The sequence below is a fragment of the Lytechinus pictus genome, chromosome 7, assembly GCF_037042905.1.
Source record: "Lytechinus pictus isolate F3 Inbred chromosome 7, Lp3.0, whole genome shotgun sequence".
In the NCBI taxonomy this organism is placed as follows: domain Eukaryota; kingdom Metazoa; phylum Echinodermata; class Echinoidea; order Temnopleuroida; family Toxopneustidae; genus Lytechinus; species Lytechinus pictus.
This window is the reverse complement of record NC_087251.1, coordinates 40,978,048-40,995,202: the sequence shown is the minus strand read 5'-3', so window position 1 is coordinate 40,995,202 and position 17,155 is coordinate 40,978,048. Positions and strand designations below refer to the sequence as shown.

General features: G+C 34.8%; 1 protein-coding gene across 4 annotated transcripts in view; it reads right to left on the bottom strand.

The window, feature by feature from the left end:
* Window positions 1–17,155, bottom strand: part of LOC129264214 (spectrin beta chain, non-erythrocytic 5-like) — a 125,180-nt gene that overhangs the window by 81,066 nt on the left and 26,959 nt on the right. For all 4 annotated transcript variants that reach the window (XR_010294223.1, XR_010294224.1, XM_064102689.1 and 1 more), the window contains exons 16-27: window positions 16,239–16,448; window positions 15,140–15,340; window positions 12,823–13,066; window positions 11,626–11,807; window positions 8,758–9,014; window positions 7,782–7,973; window positions 5,605–5,764; window positions 4,618–4,745; window positions 3,831–3,990; window positions 2,363–2,440; window positions 1,217–1,356; window positions 469–592 (exon numbers count right to left, since the gene is read on the bottom strand). Coding sequence is in view for 2 of the 4 variants with exons in the window: in XM_064102689.1 (XP_063958759.1) it covers window positions 469–592; window positions 1,217–1,356; window positions 2,363–2,440; window positions 3,831–3,990; window positions 4,618–4,745; window positions 5,605–5,764; window positions 7,782–7,973; window positions 8,758–9,014; window positions 11,626–11,807; window positions 12,823–13,066; window positions 15,140–15,340; window positions 16,239–16,448 (2,076 nt within the window). In the remaining 2 variants the exon portion in view is untranslated. The remainder of the gene's footprint in view (window positions 1–468; window positions 593–1,216; window positions 1,357–2,362; window positions 2,441–3,830; window positions 3,991–4,617; window positions 4,746–5,604; window positions 5,765–7,781; window positions 7,974–8,757; window positions 9,015–11,625; window positions 11,808–12,822; window positions 13,067–15,139; window positions 15,341–16,238; window positions 16,449–17,155) is intronic.

The window sequence follows — 17,155 nt, the reverse complement described above, 5'->3', positions numbered from 1 at the left end:
AGGTAATTAATCTACAATTGCCACACTTGACCCAGGTGAGGTAAACGGGTACTAAGTAGGAAATTATTCCTTGAAATGCTCAAGGGTCTTATTGGCAGCTAAACTGAAGCCAAGGTAATAATTTTGAGCAGTAAGAATGTCAGAAATAAGCATTATAATTATACATAAGAACCTACTATAAAAAGCTATATAACAGATTCCAATATTCTTGGAGACTATACATGTATCTGTATTTGATATTTCTCTTCAATTACAATATCTCAATAGGACTGCAAAACAGTGTAAAACTGTATGTTTTCTTCAGTCCAAATTTTCCAGACATAAGATTTTTTCCTCCTTGCTAAATAAACTAGAAACTCTCGAAGTGATGATTAAATTGGATAATAAATCATGTACAGAATAATTTCTGTTTCCAAGGTTATTACTAGATTGAAGGGCGTATTAAATTCTGCAATGATATAGGATTACCTCATCAGCATCTCTGACAAACTCTTGATGTTCTTTCGATTCTTTAAGGGCTTGGTATCTTTGCTCACTTCTCTCTTTAACTGCAATCCTCCGTTCTGTTACTTCATCTCTCCGAGAAACAACACTGCAAAGAGGCACAGACATTTCAAATGATTAAAACATGATGGCCCATATTCTGAAGTCAGGTTTAACTTAAACTCAGGTTTAAAGTTGTGGTTTAAGTATGGATAGCCAATTGTTACATAAATCACTAACGGCTGAGAAATCATATTTCAGCTCATTTGGCTCTCAAATCATTCATAATTGTCTAGGAAGTACAAATATACATTTGTCTTCACCATTGATGAATCAGGAAAGAGCACAGTAAACATAAGAAACATACAACTTAATAAAAATTTTGACACTTGGCTTCCCATAATTTTAGCACAGAGTTAGACCATGGTCTAAGTTAAACCTGACTTCAGAATACAGGCCATTAAATATAGGTTTTAATGGAATTTGCCATTTTTACAATAGTTGAATAACTACAATATTTAAAGTTTGAAGCTGAATTATAATAGGTAGGGAGGCTAAAAAATGAATAATAATATTGCTATGCTATTCTATTCTCATATGACTTTCTTAATAACTATAGATACATGCAAAAATATTAAAATATTATGACTCATCTAGAGATAAATTGAATATTATGTTTTCTGCTTTAAAAAGTAAAGATAATTACCATCTTCTACTCAATGTGCATACTCACTAATTCTTTGCATAGTGTTTTCTGTCAATGAGAGATTGAGCCATGTCTTTCAGACCTTTGACCTTCTCCTCTTGAAGGTCAAACTTCTTCATGAAGTCTTCATGTCTTTTGAGTAACGAAATGACACTCTCCACTGTGCTCTGTAGAAGTATATATACATAGAAATATTTGAACATTTTTGAAGATGCATATCACTCAAGAAACTGACAATAGATAAATCTTAAAGAGCGAATAAGGCAGAAAGAACATTTATGTCCAAAACCTAGGTGGGTAAGAACTTGATGTAGGTTAATTTTATTTTCTCTGATACATATGTATCACCAGTCATTGTTAAAATCATGTATCTCAAACAGCTCATTAAAATGTCAGAATTATGGCAACATCCTTTTGCTTGACAAGTTATCTTCAATAATTAAGAGACTGATTTTATGTTGCCATCATTACCATAATTGAAATTCTAAGAAACAGCTTTTCCCAAGCTGTCCAGAAATATTTTAATTTTATGATACAAGGTTTAGCAATCCACTGATGATATATGACTGCAACACATAAACAAAATTTTGAAGTATTCAATAATCTTTTGAATATAGTTGAATGCTAATCATTCAATTCAATTCAATGTTTTATTTAATTCGAATAAAAATCAATACGGAGTATAGAATACAGTAATAATACAATGTACAAGAATAAGGCAAGAAAATGTAAGGTACATGTAAAACAAGTATTAAAGAGATACAAATTACAATAAAAAGATACGATATTGGAATTGGGTGGTCATAAAAACCTATCAAGGTTTGTCGAGATAACCACCCTTATAAAATAAAATAAGCCACATTGAAATGACAAATTAGGTAAAATGCTAATTTAAAATAAAATTCAATACTTGAAATCATTTGATAATTATAGTAATACTATAAACATGTATAAGTTAAAGCACGTTTCACTGGACAAACCCAACACATAACCCATGAAAATCGAAAGACAATAAGGAAGAACAATAACTTACAATTACATCACTTTGTCTCAATATCATATCAAACTGCAATCATTTTTCTAACTCTTTTTCATATTATTCATCTCAAATTAAGAATTGAATGAAAATGACATCATACCAAAAATAAATTCTGATCGAGAAGTAAAACTTACCCCTAAATCATTGAAGTCTAGGAAATCTTCATGACCACTGGTTGTAACGTCAATCTGATCTGCCTCTCGATTTAAAATCTATCACACAACAAGAATGAAATCAAAGTCATGCATTATTAAGGAAGAACTAATGATAGAGCTAATACTAATGTTATAACTAGGTGTGACTCAATGGATAAGACATTGGGATTGGAACAAGGTCTGGGATTCAAATCCTGTAGCAAGCAGCATATTTTGGAAAGGTCTTTATCTACATTTGCCACTCTCCACCCAGTTTTAGTACACAGATACCTGTTAGGAAGAAATTCATTAATGCTCGAGCAACTGATCAGGATAGCCATGCTAAAGCCAGAGTGGTCTAGTGGTTCTGACTCTCGCCTTTCAAACAGAGGGTCGTGAGTTCGAATCCTGGGCCATGGCGTGTTTTCCTTCAGCAAGAAATTTATACACACTGTGCTGCACTCAACCCAGGTGAGGTAAATGGGTACCGGCAGGAAGTAATTCCTCAAAAAGCTGTGCGCACCAGAATTGGTAGACTAGCTTAGCCGGGGTAATATAGGAGCACCTTGAGCACCTAGCAAGGTGGATACATGCGCTATACAAATCCTATATTATTATTTAATTGTATACAAGACTTAGAAACCTTGCTTTATGTGCTTAAGAAATGTTGTATATTATTATCATTAATCATCAATCAACTGAGACAGAGTGAAAAAATTCCCCTTGAAATACATGATCTACTGTTCTTATACACATACTTATTTGGAAAGTCATATATCAACAAAGATGACAATTTCATAATTCACAACGAACCACTGCTTAAAAGGAATTGTTTATAATTGATAGATGCAGAATCAAAAACGAATTCAAGAATCATCAACCTTATTTTTTTCTTCATCATATTAAGGATAAACATACCCATGTGCACTAAATCCATAAAAAATAAGGAATAGATTCAACGTTCTTATTAACTTGACACATTTGAAAAGACCTCAAATAGCAAAGAATCACTCAGTTATTGACTAATGCCTATAAACCAATGAGAACAAAGCGGTGAGATTTCTTTGTGAATAGTTTCATGAGGTCAAAGGATGGATCATAAAGGTCATCTTGCATATTTTGAATGACATGAAACCTGAATAGAGGAATTTCATACATTCTGCTAACCCACTCCATAATTATGTTTTGTTTTTGTTTTTTGAAGTGTCAGCTCAGTTGAATTAATTTTGTTTGCCCTTTTTTTTTGGAAGGGGGGAACCATCCACTGATTTGGTCAGATAGTCATTATTAATGACAATTATTCATTTTTTCCCCCAATCCATCTAGGGTCGGCTCATCCTATGTTTTTTTTTTTATACATTATTGCATTTTATGACTAATTCCTATGAAATTTTTCTCGGTTGCTGAGAAAAAAAAAACAATGAATATAGTTATGCATTAATCTCTGATAGAACATTTATAAACTCACAGCTAAATCCAGAGCATCTTGAAGCTGCTTATTCCTCTTGTCCCATCGTGTTGCCAAACTCTCTTTCATCGTTGAAAGCTTCTCTACTTTGTGTGCGATCGTCACTGAATCGGGCAACGTCTTCAGGAGCTGCTGTCCTAGCTTGCTTAGTTTGGTGAATCTAGTGAAAAAAAGGAAAACAGGTTGTTATTATAAATGGCTAGTATTACCCTTGAAAATGCTGAATAAATGTAAGTTATGAAACAGAAACTAAAAAAAAAAGTCAACTCCATGTATCAATTTAGAATATAATATAAAAGAATACTTTTTCAAATATTTGAATTAAAACTGTTTGGGTGACATTAGAAACAATACATGAATTCAAATCTTTTCAGAACTCATGAATTTGGTCTGACCATCACTGAGTCTAATAAAAGCTTGGTCTCATTGTCATTTCATCTAATGCCAAGATGGTTTGATTTCCACTATTTTTATTGAAAAATTGATTCATAAACAGTTCATTTTGTGATGTTGAACCAAAGTGCTATTACATGAACTGGTTACATATAAACTAGAATTAGACCACAAGGGAAGAGAACAAACAAAAAATAGACAGAGTAGTAGGTGTTGACCAAGTGGGAATTTACCCTTTTTTTAAGTATAAAATAAGAATGGCAACAGAGGCATGGAAAAATATTTAGAATATACATCAGTTTTTTTAATAATGAGGAAATTAAAATTTAATTGAGTTGTCAACAAACAAACAAATCATCTGATTTCCAATGAAAGACCCGCTGCTAAGACTCACTTATCTTCATGAGCTTGAATGTCCTGTAGAAGATCACCATGTCTCTTCAGCAAGTCTTCTGAACCGACTACATCTTTAGCTAGCTCGGTGTCCAAGAGTTTACCATTCATCTCATTACACCAAGTAATCTATACACGGTCAAATCAAGTAAGTACACACTGTATATGATTGTAAGAATTGCTGGCACAACACAATACACAGCAAAGCATGCAGTCATTCTCACAGCCAGTGTTGTCACATTCGCACCATACTTAAGATATTTCAAAAAATTGTTTTTTGCGATGAAAAAAAACCCCACCTATTTTACTAAAAAAATTTAAACTTGCCAGCTCTGTCATAATGACTTTTTTCAGTTAATCATATATCTTACTCAATAGTTCTCTCTTTAATTAATCAAGGCGGTTCGCAAACCATGAGTCTCGCCTGATTTTGTGATCAATAGCACATGCAAGCAATATGATCTTTTGATCCCTAGATGACCCTTGACCTTATCATCCTCATGAACACACATGTGGTATTACCCAAGGATCACATGTACCAAATGTGATCATAATTCAGCAAGTTAAACAAAAAACTTTACCATTTTTGTGACAGACCAACAGAATAACAGACTAACTGACCAACAGACTAACAGAAAAAGTGATCACTAGGTCTCTGCCGAACTGTGTTCAGGTGAGACTAAAACAATGCAATTCCTGAAAATTTTTCAAATACTCTAATTTCAAATGATCCTCTGAGAGAAGTCCAATGACCTTAGAAAAGACATTTATCTACACTTGCCATTCTCCACACAGGGATTACCGGATATTAGCAAGAAGGAATTCTTTATATGCTATGAGCATTGTAAAAGGTAGCTGAGCAGAGCAGGAAGTACCTTTGCTATGCTATACAAATATCTAATATATACCTCATAAAGTAATTATGCTTGCAAGATCATAGGTGTTTTATAAACAAATCAGTTACTTGGCTGTGTCATTTGGCACTCACCAATTCTTTCGATTCATTGTGAAATGTAGTGATATCCCTAGACTGAGCCAGCTGTGTCTTCCTCTCAGTAGCTTTATCTTCTAGATTATCCCAAAGCTTACTAATCTCATCCTGACGATTGCTGATATGGTCACCCTCATCAGGATAGGAAGTTTTTACACTGTAGATCACAAAATATAAAAAGAAGTATCGCAATTCAAACAAGTGTGTAATAATAATACATTGTAATTCAATTCAATTCATTTATTTCCACTCGATAAAAATAACATAATATATAGGCTACTAGTAACTGAGAATTTACATAATGGCAAGAAAGAACGATAATACAAGGTAGAGAAAATGACAATACAGTAGAATAATGTACAAAAAAGTCTTCGAGTGTGGACTGGCGTTAGAGATCTGATAGATCTTAGAAGTTCCAGCCAAGTAAAGAAGGAACAGGGAAGGAATGCAAAATAGAACATACAAAGACACAAACATGTAAGGGGGAAAAAAATCATTCAAGTGTTAATCAAGTGTTTGCCTTTCTGGAAGAATGATAGAAAAAAGGAAAAGGACTAGTGTGTGTGGAGAGTCACAAAAAATTAGTGAGAATAATTTAATTAAGTGTAGGAGAAAGGCAAACACAGAAATCGTAGACATTTTACAGTTACGTATTTGTTACTGAATGGACACATGGTTAACAGAATGTCTTTATACTGATGCTGAAAATTATTACGGAATAAACTGTTCTTGAGTGTGTGTGTGGGGGGGGGGGAGAGTTCCATAATTTGGGACCTGAATACATTATAGTTTTTTTTAGTAGAGGTAGTTCGGACGGAGGGCATATGAAAATCAGATTGACTGCAGGTTTGATGAGAAAGGGTATTTGCATTGAGAGAAAAAATATATTCTTAGTGATTCAAGAATTATATTTTTCTGACTAGAGTACATTAATGATCCAAGGGAGAGTTTATAGATGTAAAATAAACACAGGAGTTTTTATCTTTTAAAAAGGACACTAGTGGGACCTTATGGGACATATGGGACCCTAATATGCTTTATCTCTTATTTCTTGTTCATAGTCTTTGCTTTCTATTTCATTTGTAGAAGCTATGTTTTCGGTGAATCCCAACTTTTAACAGATGCTTATATATTTATATCTAAAATATGTATTATAAATCGTCTACCAAATATTCTTTGTACATCAACCCAAATATTACCTTAAATGATAATTTTAATTTATATGATTGAATATAATTATACATGTTGTTATTATTTGCATGACATATCTGTTGGAAAGGAAATTGAATTTGAATATGAAAACTTGTAATGATCCTAATATATATAACAGCTTGAGCAGTTCATGATATGGAAGTAATAATAGGGAAAATTAGGGGTACATACAAAGAGGGTGATTATTTCTGGAATTGTCCATAAAATTTGTTATTCTGAAGATTACAGATTTTTTTTTTGATTTGGTAAAGTATGATTATTTTTTCCAAGTAAAATGTAAAATTTTGATATTATACTACTTCAACAAACATGGGCCCAAGACCATTAGTAGGAAAATATATCACTAAGAGAAACAAATCAATGACGGCCAGTTTGGGCATTTGAACAGGTAAAAAAATATGATTCATCTACAGCAAATGTAAGTGCTATTAATTTAAAATCATTTTATATTTATCTATTTATTTGATTTCCAGGAATACACTAACAATAGTCAATATCAATACTTTGAAAACAATCATCAATACAATATTCAGAATACAATATCAGGAGACAAAGAAAATACACCCAAAAAATGCCTGGGAATTATCAAAAGAAAGCAAATTTCTGTTAAAAGACTTTCCTCATTAGCTGGTGATAAAAATTAAAATGCATTCCAACAATCTAAATAACAAAAACTTTTAAATGTAGTTAAATCATTACTTTACATCAATTATCAATTTCAATACGATCTCCTTTCTGAATAAAAAATGAAAGAATCCTTTTCATTGGCAAGCAATAGTATATCCCTAAACCATGTGGGGAGCATTTCATAAAACAAATAGTCAGTGATTTTTCACCAACTAATATGATCTCAGCCAATCAAACATGAATATTTCAGTAGCTTATAACAGTTGTCAGGGATTTTCCAGCAAAAATCATTATTTGTTTCATGAAACACTCCCAAGGATTCAAGATAGACTTACGCTATGGCGAGGAGGCCCAGTTTGCGTAGTTTATCCATGACGGGTGTGAGTTCTCTCTGTAGGTTTTCATACTTTCTTTGTAAAGCCTCGGCCGGTAGGGTTTGGTTGCCAGGGTCGTCGGAGGTCAAAGCTTTGAATTTATCCATTATCCATTCCTTGGTCTCACCCCATGAATGATTGTAAAGCTCAATACTGAAATGAAATAATCAAACAGTTTCAAATGAAGAGATCATTTTTTTTAATGAAATCTGCTATCATGAAGAAAATCGAAATTAATTTTGAATATTGATGTGTGATGAACTTTCTTCAATATATGAATACCTTTCTGAAAAGAAAATGTTTTGATAAACAACTTGACAATATTAGTTCTATGATCATTTAATATACTCGCAATCCAATATCATGCAGTGAAAAATGAATGACTTGAGGGTTTAAAGTATAATCAACTACAAAGTATGTGATGAGGTATTCAAAGAAATCGTGAATTGCAAAATACTACTACAAAAACATAAACATAACAAACAGAGATCTACGTATTGATGATCACTGAATGAAGCATGATGCTTTGAATAAGCAGAATATTACTCTTTAAAATCATTTAGGCCCGTTTCATCAAGAACTTACAATTATGGTAATTTTTGCCACTGTGGTAACCACCGTGGTAACATAATGGCTTGAAAGTCTTTATGAAATGAGCCCCTGGATCCCATCTTACAAAGAGGTGTAACCGATCAATCTCAAATATATGGAAATCCATCAATGTCGTAATTTTGCTACAAGAAATGTCCTTTTTAAACAAGGAGGAGCACACTGAATTTTTAAGACAACAATGAATGTATGAGTATACATCATATTTCGAAAACAATTTGAGCAAATATGCTTGTGAGATGTTGGCATTGCTGGCTTTCCATAGTTGTGGTTGATCAGATTAATCGCAACTCTTTGTGCGACGGGGGCCCCCGGACTAATTTCGTACCTTGAGGCTCCTTCAAGCATCTTTTCCTTATCAGCTTTTAGTTGTTGAACTCTCTGCCACTGTTGATTGACTTCCTTCTGTCTACTCCTGACGTCACCTTGTTTGCTATGGCCCGTCTCCACAAACCTGTCGGCCATCTTATTTATTCTCTCTACTCTGCCTTGGTTTGCTACCAGGTCCGTCAGCAGGTTCTCAAACTTTCTTTTCGTCGCTTCAACATGCTCCGAGAAGCTCTCCTTCTTCTTTAAGGCTTTTTCCTGCATGAGAGTTTGAAAAGAGATTTGATGATAATGGTCACCGGAAAGAGTGAATTTAAATGATTCTGAATATCATAATCATCAGCTTCTCTTTCTTTATTTTTGTCTAAGTATCCCATACAGAATGAATGAGTGGACCAAGGGAATTCTTGGGTAAATATCTACTCATGGAAAATATCTTAAATCAATATTCAATCAAGTACTAGGGAAATTATAAAATTATCAACTTTTATACTACAGAATCAGAGATGATGTAACATTGGATTTGTAACAAATTCCTTATTTATGTGTCTTGTATTTGTAAGACATTAACACAGACTTTGCATCAATTTTCAAGGCTTACTGAAAAATCAATTAATTTGGTTCTTGTAATAAATCTTCAGTATAAAGATAAATGCCATTTGTGGTAACAAGTTCAAAAGGAGTTTGTACAGAATCAAATGACCATGAAAGTGCCTGTCTGTATAAATAGAAATATGTGCCATAGGATTTAGGAAGAAATTGGCAAAGTAAGGATGTGATGCCAGCAAACTGGTCTTTATCCAAGCAATATCAATACACTGACCCACACAAGCCTTGAAATAAGCGGGCGCTGAGTGCAAATTCGCGCTTATAAAGCCATCAATTGCGCCCATAAAGCCCCCAAATCATCAAAATTTTGACGACCGGGCGCAAATATTTTCCAGGTAATTGCGCCCGCCGTGAGTGAGCAGTGAAGCCATATCATACATATAATTTAAATATCTGAAAAGCCAAAATCAAGTAACTTTCAATTTACGATAAACACGTAAGTGCGTCTTTTTTTCTGTACCATAAAAAGTGAGCTACGTCCGTCTTTTTTTTCTTCTGTAATACATGTGCGCGTGCTTCCGGTAGCGGTTTTTCCATACTTCACCATGTGCAATTTCTAATGGACACATTTCCAGTTGGGATATCACTATTCTGCTATATAGTAATTCGAATTGCACAGGAGATAAATCCCTGTTCACAGCACATACGATGTGCGAGTCTTTTATCCTCACAGTCTCCGACTTTGCTTGTCAAAACGGAGCCTTAATAATCCAAAATCACTTAGCTTATAGTTGTGAATTGTAGCTTTTTAATTTCTTTCTTGGAGAGGGGTAAATATCAGACAATAAATCATCAAACAAGGCTCCATCTAACACCACACTTGAGTGTGGTGTTAGAGCTAGCCAGTTTGAGCTCATGTTCTCTGCCAGAGCTCTGGGTGAGAATTCTATCAGTAATGGCCTAAGTGATGGTGATTTTCCGTTTCAGATATAGTTTAGATTTCATGTTAATTTTTGAAAACTGTCAAAAAACTTTATGATTTCTTCATTGTGATGAATATTTAAGTTATTAATGAATACATTTTCACCGAATTTAGACTCTCCCAGAATGAAAGGCATCTTCTGTGGAGATCTGCGTTTTCAAATAACTTGTGAAAAACTTAAGGTTCATGAACCTACAATACATGTACATAGCTTGCCTGTGGCTATGTGCTGGAATTTGAATAGACTGAGTTAGATGTTGATTTCATTTCTTCATTTCTTTAACATAATTTATATGCAATCCAAGTGCACCTCACAGTCACAATCACACACAAACACTCACCCACACCGTGATTCTAACCATGAAAAAAAACCTTAAAAATTATTTTTTTTTCTAAATTTATTATTATTTGATCTGAATTCTCTCTTTCTCCATCTCTCTCTCTTTTTTTATATTTTTATTTTATTCATTTATTTAGATTTTTTTTTTTGTGGGGGGGGGGTTCATTGATCGTGGTTCATTAAAGATGAAAAATAAATAAGCCCATGTGTGTGTGGTTGTAAAGGGGATGTGGAGTGAGGGTGTCCAAACACACTTAACATTTAAATCTGATTTCTTAAATGTTTGAATAAGCCTAATACTTAGCATATGCTATTCATGTACTAATTAAAAAATTGCAGGAGCTGCGCTTACTATAAACAAATTTGCGGTGTGGTTCACCGTTATATATTTTTTAAAAATTGCCCCGGTTCCTGTAAAAAGCCCGTGAGCCGGGGTCAATTTAAAAAAAAAATTGCCCCCGGCTCACAGGTGCTTATTTCAAGGCTTGGACCCACATGTGCGTATCTGTGTAGGTGATCTTTCAGCATGATTGTTTTTCAGCTCAGATTTCAGAATTTAATACAGTTCAGTTAAAGTAACTGTATCAGACCTAGATCTACATTGATATGGTGACAACTAACCTTGGTTTTACACACTTTCTCAAGGAATCAATGTTCACTGATATTATACTGCCCAACTTTGGCAAAAGGAAGCAAGTGACCCATCAGTCAAATTTGAGTTATTGTTGTTTCTGAAACGCCCTTTGTATCTTGCACGTTCATGCAAACTTTGGGGAAGAAATGATTGTTCTATGGAAAGATATTGAAGAAAATAGGCTATTAAATTGCATTGACGCCAATGTAAATGACGAACACACATTGCTCATTTACAACAAATGATACTTATGTAACTTGCTTCCTTTTGCAAAAGTACGACAGTATATTTATTTATCTTTTAAAACAAGTCAGCCTGTAGTACTATTTTAAATCAATACTTGGAATCTTGAAATAACACTAACCTTCTCCCTCATCCAATCTTGGAATTCATCACAATCATGGTAGAATGTGAACAATTTGATGGCATCCTCCAAGTACCTAGACCTAGCCTCACTCAGTTTGCGTAGTCTCTTGTATGTGCCGTTGATGGAGGCTAGTCTTAACTCAATGTTGTCTTCATCAAAATGATGGCTCTGTCTCCTGACTACATGAAAATAAATGTAATGGGATAAGCTTTAGGGGAATCCTATCCATTAATTATTTAATAATAAAAAATGCTCTCAAATTGAATAGCCAAGTTAACTTTTATCAAATATTTGAATACCAATGAGAGCTTTAAAGTCAAGTTAAGTTATCATATATCGGGGATCAAGGATTTCATCCACAATAGATCATGATCTACTGTGGCTATGATTATAAGGTCTGCAAATCCACTGTCAAGGCGTAGATTGAGAATTATAGGGGGGGGGGTGCAAGAAACCTGTAACCAATCTCAAGTCTCTTATCAGTCCTTAAATCGATCACAATTCTTGCAATTAATTGCAAATTTGAGATTGGGAGCTGATCTGCTTCTTGCGACAAGGAGTGTAATCTGATCTGCTAAAGCTGTAATTGATCAATCAATTGTAAAATTGCAACATCCCCTTAGACTGAAAACTGGTATGCCTTGTTCAATGCAGGTTCCCCTCAGACACATTTGATTAACAAAACATTACAAAATTCATTTCTGCTTTGATTCACAGAAAGGAGTTTAAAAGTCAATGAATTCATTGATAACAATCCATATTAGTTTATTGTAACATGAGAAAGTAGTATTTCTCTCTTACATGTACATCATAACCATACTCACATCAATGATTATAAAAACATTAAATAATAATAAACTGATATTTCTAGAGCATAAAACAAATCAATGCATACATGCTTCACATACAACTCTACAAGAATACACATTTACAACAGAAATCAGGAAATATATACATTCTGCATAGAGGATTCTACAAGAACATAAACGTGAATGTGCTTATAAATAGATCCATGTTTTGTGGCTGCCATATTTGAAATTAGCATAATCTTCTTCAAAATATACTTGAGGAATGTACTTAATCAAGGTTTGTAATTGACCGAAGCTTTATTTAGGGAATTAGAGTGCAAAGGTATTCAGGGGTTGTTTTGTGTTTATGCATTAATGGGGTAGAAGAGACAATCAAGAGCCTTACCACTGCCAGACCTTGATAGCACACTCTTCCTATCCTTTGGTTTCTTCTTCTTGATTATCTCCTGTCTGATCTTTGTCTTCTTCACCATGACCTTCTCGGGAACTTTGACCTTTCTCTTGACCTTCTTCTTCACAACCTTTGGAGTGACCTCTTTGACATAGTTTGCTGGGATGAAGCCCTCTTGGGCGTTTCCTCTCCTCACACTCCACCAATCAGTGTTGCTCTTCTCAATCAAGATCATTATCTACAGAAAAAGAGAGAAGTATACCTCAGGAGACATCCATCTCGGAAGCAGACATGACAGTTTCATAGATACTTTTCTTCTTGGGTACTGATTACCGACTCAGGGTTGGAGCCATCTCGGCAGGAGGTGCATCGATAATCATGGTTTAAGGAGAGAAGATGTGCATTAGTTTTTGTTTTGCATTCTGAAGGTTTTAAGTACTGTTTTTTATTAAATGTTCTTGATTTAGATGGTTCGGGATTTAAGGGAGGATTTTGCTCAAAAAAGCGGAGCATTATGTTCCTTATGGCTGGGCAGTAAAATGTTTTCTTTTATATCGAAAAATCTTAATGAAAGAAGAGCACAAAAATTGTCAAGAATTTTCTTTGTCCCCCAAATTCAGAATGGTTGAGAGGTCTGGTTGATAGTATGAATGAATAATTTTAGCAGTATTTGTTGAAGGAGATTGGAATGCAGTTTAAGGAGGAAGATTTCTGGAGGCATTTTTAGACCGGATACAGGACTTCTTATACTGGGATGGATAGAAGACTCCCATGTGCCTCCAAAACTGTTGTTAAGCTGCTAAGTTTATGGCATAGATGCAGTGGTTCCAAGTCAAGGTTTTCCTTCAAGGTAAAGACATTGCTAAACGTGAAGTAGTCACCTGTAACAAAATGCACTGCCCTACTGTGCATGGCCTCGATTTGGTTTGTGGGTAATTGCAAGAAATAACACCTGCTAAAGTACAGACATGCCTCCCATACAGGCATACAGCTGTCATATAGATAGGAATATACCTCATGGCAAAATCAATTTCCTGTCTAACTTTAAACACAGCAGAGATGAATTTTAACAATTTTCCTTCTCTCCTCAATCATTGATGAGAGATCAGATGGCATGATGTATCTGGGAATGAGGGAAGTAGGTAAAAGAATGATATGAATCCAAAACTGATGATTGAGGAAGTCTGAAGCAAGGAACTAACTGTATGATACCTGCACGACAATGTCCAATCAACTGTAGGTCTCAGACTGAATTGATGATTGTTCTACACTTACTATATCTACTTTCCCTTGGTCAATCGCACATGGTCTCCTCCTAGATCGTCTATATCCAGTTCTTCTACTGATCATTTAATCTAATTCCCAATCACCAGTCTAATTTCCAGTTAAAAAAACATTTTTCCTAATATCTGCTTGATCTGACAGACTGACACCACTTTGTCTCCATGGTTAGGTGAACTGTTTATTAACTGAGTCAGCGAACAAAGTGGAAATTCAACAAGTTGAGTAGAAGACTCAATGGCCTGTATTCTGAAGTCACGTTTAAATTAGACCATGGTCTTTAAACAACTTTAAACCAGAGTTTAATTAGAACCCGAGTCCAGAATACGGGCCAATGAGAATTGGTGCACGGAAGACAAAACGGCAAGTAGACCAAATTGAAAGTAGACCTGGCCAAAAGAGTCCAGTCCATGTGGTATTAGACTACCTGAGAAGTAATCCAAGTGGATATTATACAGATATTGCCTACCTAGAGTTTGAATAAAACATTTCCTCTCCCCAACGGAGTTATATTTTACCCAAGGGACTATATTTTGCCCGAGAGCTGAGGGAAAATATTCTCCCGAGGGAATAATATAGCTTCGGAGGGGAGTAGAAATTTTATTTATCAAAAAGATAGACCAAGCAATATCTGTTATATTATATAGTCTATGTAGATTCGCCATCAGAGATTACATCCATCATCTGGCTCTCTGATTAACTTGAAATTCTCGCTGCAGCTCTGATCCATTTACGTCATAATGGACAAATTTTGGAAATTAAATCAAGCGCGTTCTTCATGCAATCGACGCATTAACACTAGCGTGTACATCTAATAAACTACCTGATTACGCAACTTGTAAGCAGCGAGTGACGTCACCTTAGTGAATATAACGCCGCAAATGACAATACAACGCAGTTATATTCACTGAGGTGACGTCAAAACCTAGAATATAACAAATGCGATCCTCGCAGCTATGGTCACGTGATGGCGTATTGACCTATCACTGATTCGAATCTACATAACCTATGTAATATAAATCATTCTCACCTCTCCCTTGGCTATCTTCATGTCTTCTCCTTTGTAGTTATACAAGGCTTTGACCTGAGGATACTTCCTCTCTTCAATCACTTCCTTGATGACCTCTCGTTCAACGGTCTCTTCCTCCTCCACCTCATAAGAAACATCGACCGTCTCCGTTGTAAAGGATTCCTCATCCATCAGGGGTGATGATCTCCCTTGCATCTTTGTCTGTTGAAAGGAACAATGTACAATATCATACCGACCTGTCATTAAAATCAAATCGCTAATTCATGTATGTGTGCGTATTTGTGCTTGGGTTTTTGCAGAAGCATATCAATCAGACACAATGGCCCGTATTCTGAAGTCAGGTTTAACTTAGACCATGGTCTAACTCTGTGCTAAACTTACGGGAAGCCAAAAGTGTCAAAATTTGTATTAAGTTGATGATGATGATGGGTTCTTGTATAGCGCCGGTATCCGCCTCAGCTGGGCGCTCATGGCGCTTGAAGTTGTATGTTTCTTATGTTTACTGTACTCATTCCTGATTCATCGATGGTGAAGACAATCATCTTTTCATACTTCCTACACAGTTAAGGATTTGAGAGCCAAATGAGGTGGAATATTATATCTCTACTGTTAGTGATTTATGTAACAATTGGCTATCCATACTTTAACCGCAACTTTAAACCTGAGTTTAAGTTAAACCCGACTTCAGAATACAGGCCTATTAGTTCAAATCAAAATGCCCATTTTTAATGTCATCATTGGCAAGGCATGACGCTGCGCATAAATCCAGGACCACTGAATCAATTCTTTAAGTTCCTCATACTGCTGGATTATAGGAATTTGTCCCCCACCACTTTCAAGGCTTTGTTCCAACCCACATAAACCAACCTGACAAGGGGTGGTATTCTGAAAGCTCATTAGTGCTCCAATACCGTAATGCCAGTTTATATTTCAGCCTTTCTTCATGCATCTTCCGCTACATCAGGGCCCAATGCAAAAAGATACAAGGGTTTGAATGCAAGTAAAAGATTCAAGTGCAAATACAGTGGTTCAATTTTTTGTGTTCCGTTTCATTATAATAATTTCTGAACAGGGCCCTGGATCCTCATCTTCAACTTACTTGATTAGATTTGATGGTGGTCATCATCTTCTCTCCATTTTCTCTGAGTTGTACCACCTCATTCTCATAAGCCTGTATCTCTTCATGCAGTATTGTGTGCTTCTGCAGCATAGTCTTAGCTGAATCCGCATCCTTCCCATAGTCATCACTGCAGACCAATGGCATCTTCTCTCTCATCCACGATTCAGCTTCATTAGCATCAATGTAGTACTAAATATCAAAGGTATAAAAAAGAAAGTACTTGCAGCAAACAATTATTTCATGAGAAAGTCTTTTAAATCAAGGTTAATTGTCACCATATTATCATATATGTAGAACTGGAACATTAATGCAAACTTTGTGAAATCATGAAATCTTAGCTCAAAACCGATAATTCTGTTGATCACTAACACAGAAAAGAATATATGGGACAGTGTATTAATATTTCTTGGGGAAAATACCCAACATTCGATGGGACTCTGTGCTTATTTTGCTCATTTCTAAGAAATTACACATTTTCTTCCACAGCCATTTTGGCACATATATTTTTTTACTTATACATACAAATACTTGGGTGGTAATTTTATTAAATTCTGTTTGAACTCATTTTGGGATTGTTACCGCAACTGGTATTTATCTTTAAACCAGGTATACAATTGATCATTTAAAAAAAAAGTAATATAGGAAAAAAAAAAGAATGCTTCAGGAAATATTTCATGATAAATGTTGGATGAGGCAAAATTGTCATCAATATGAAAGAATCACTAGTCGTGAGTGAAACTTTAAATTTAAATAATGTAGAAATATAACAGGAAAGCATCTTTGACAATTAAAATAGCGGTGTATAACCTTACATTCTAGACCCCCTATAATGCGAAAATAACCTATAATGTATTTCATCTATTGCCTTGTACAAGTGATGAAAAAATATTGTTTGC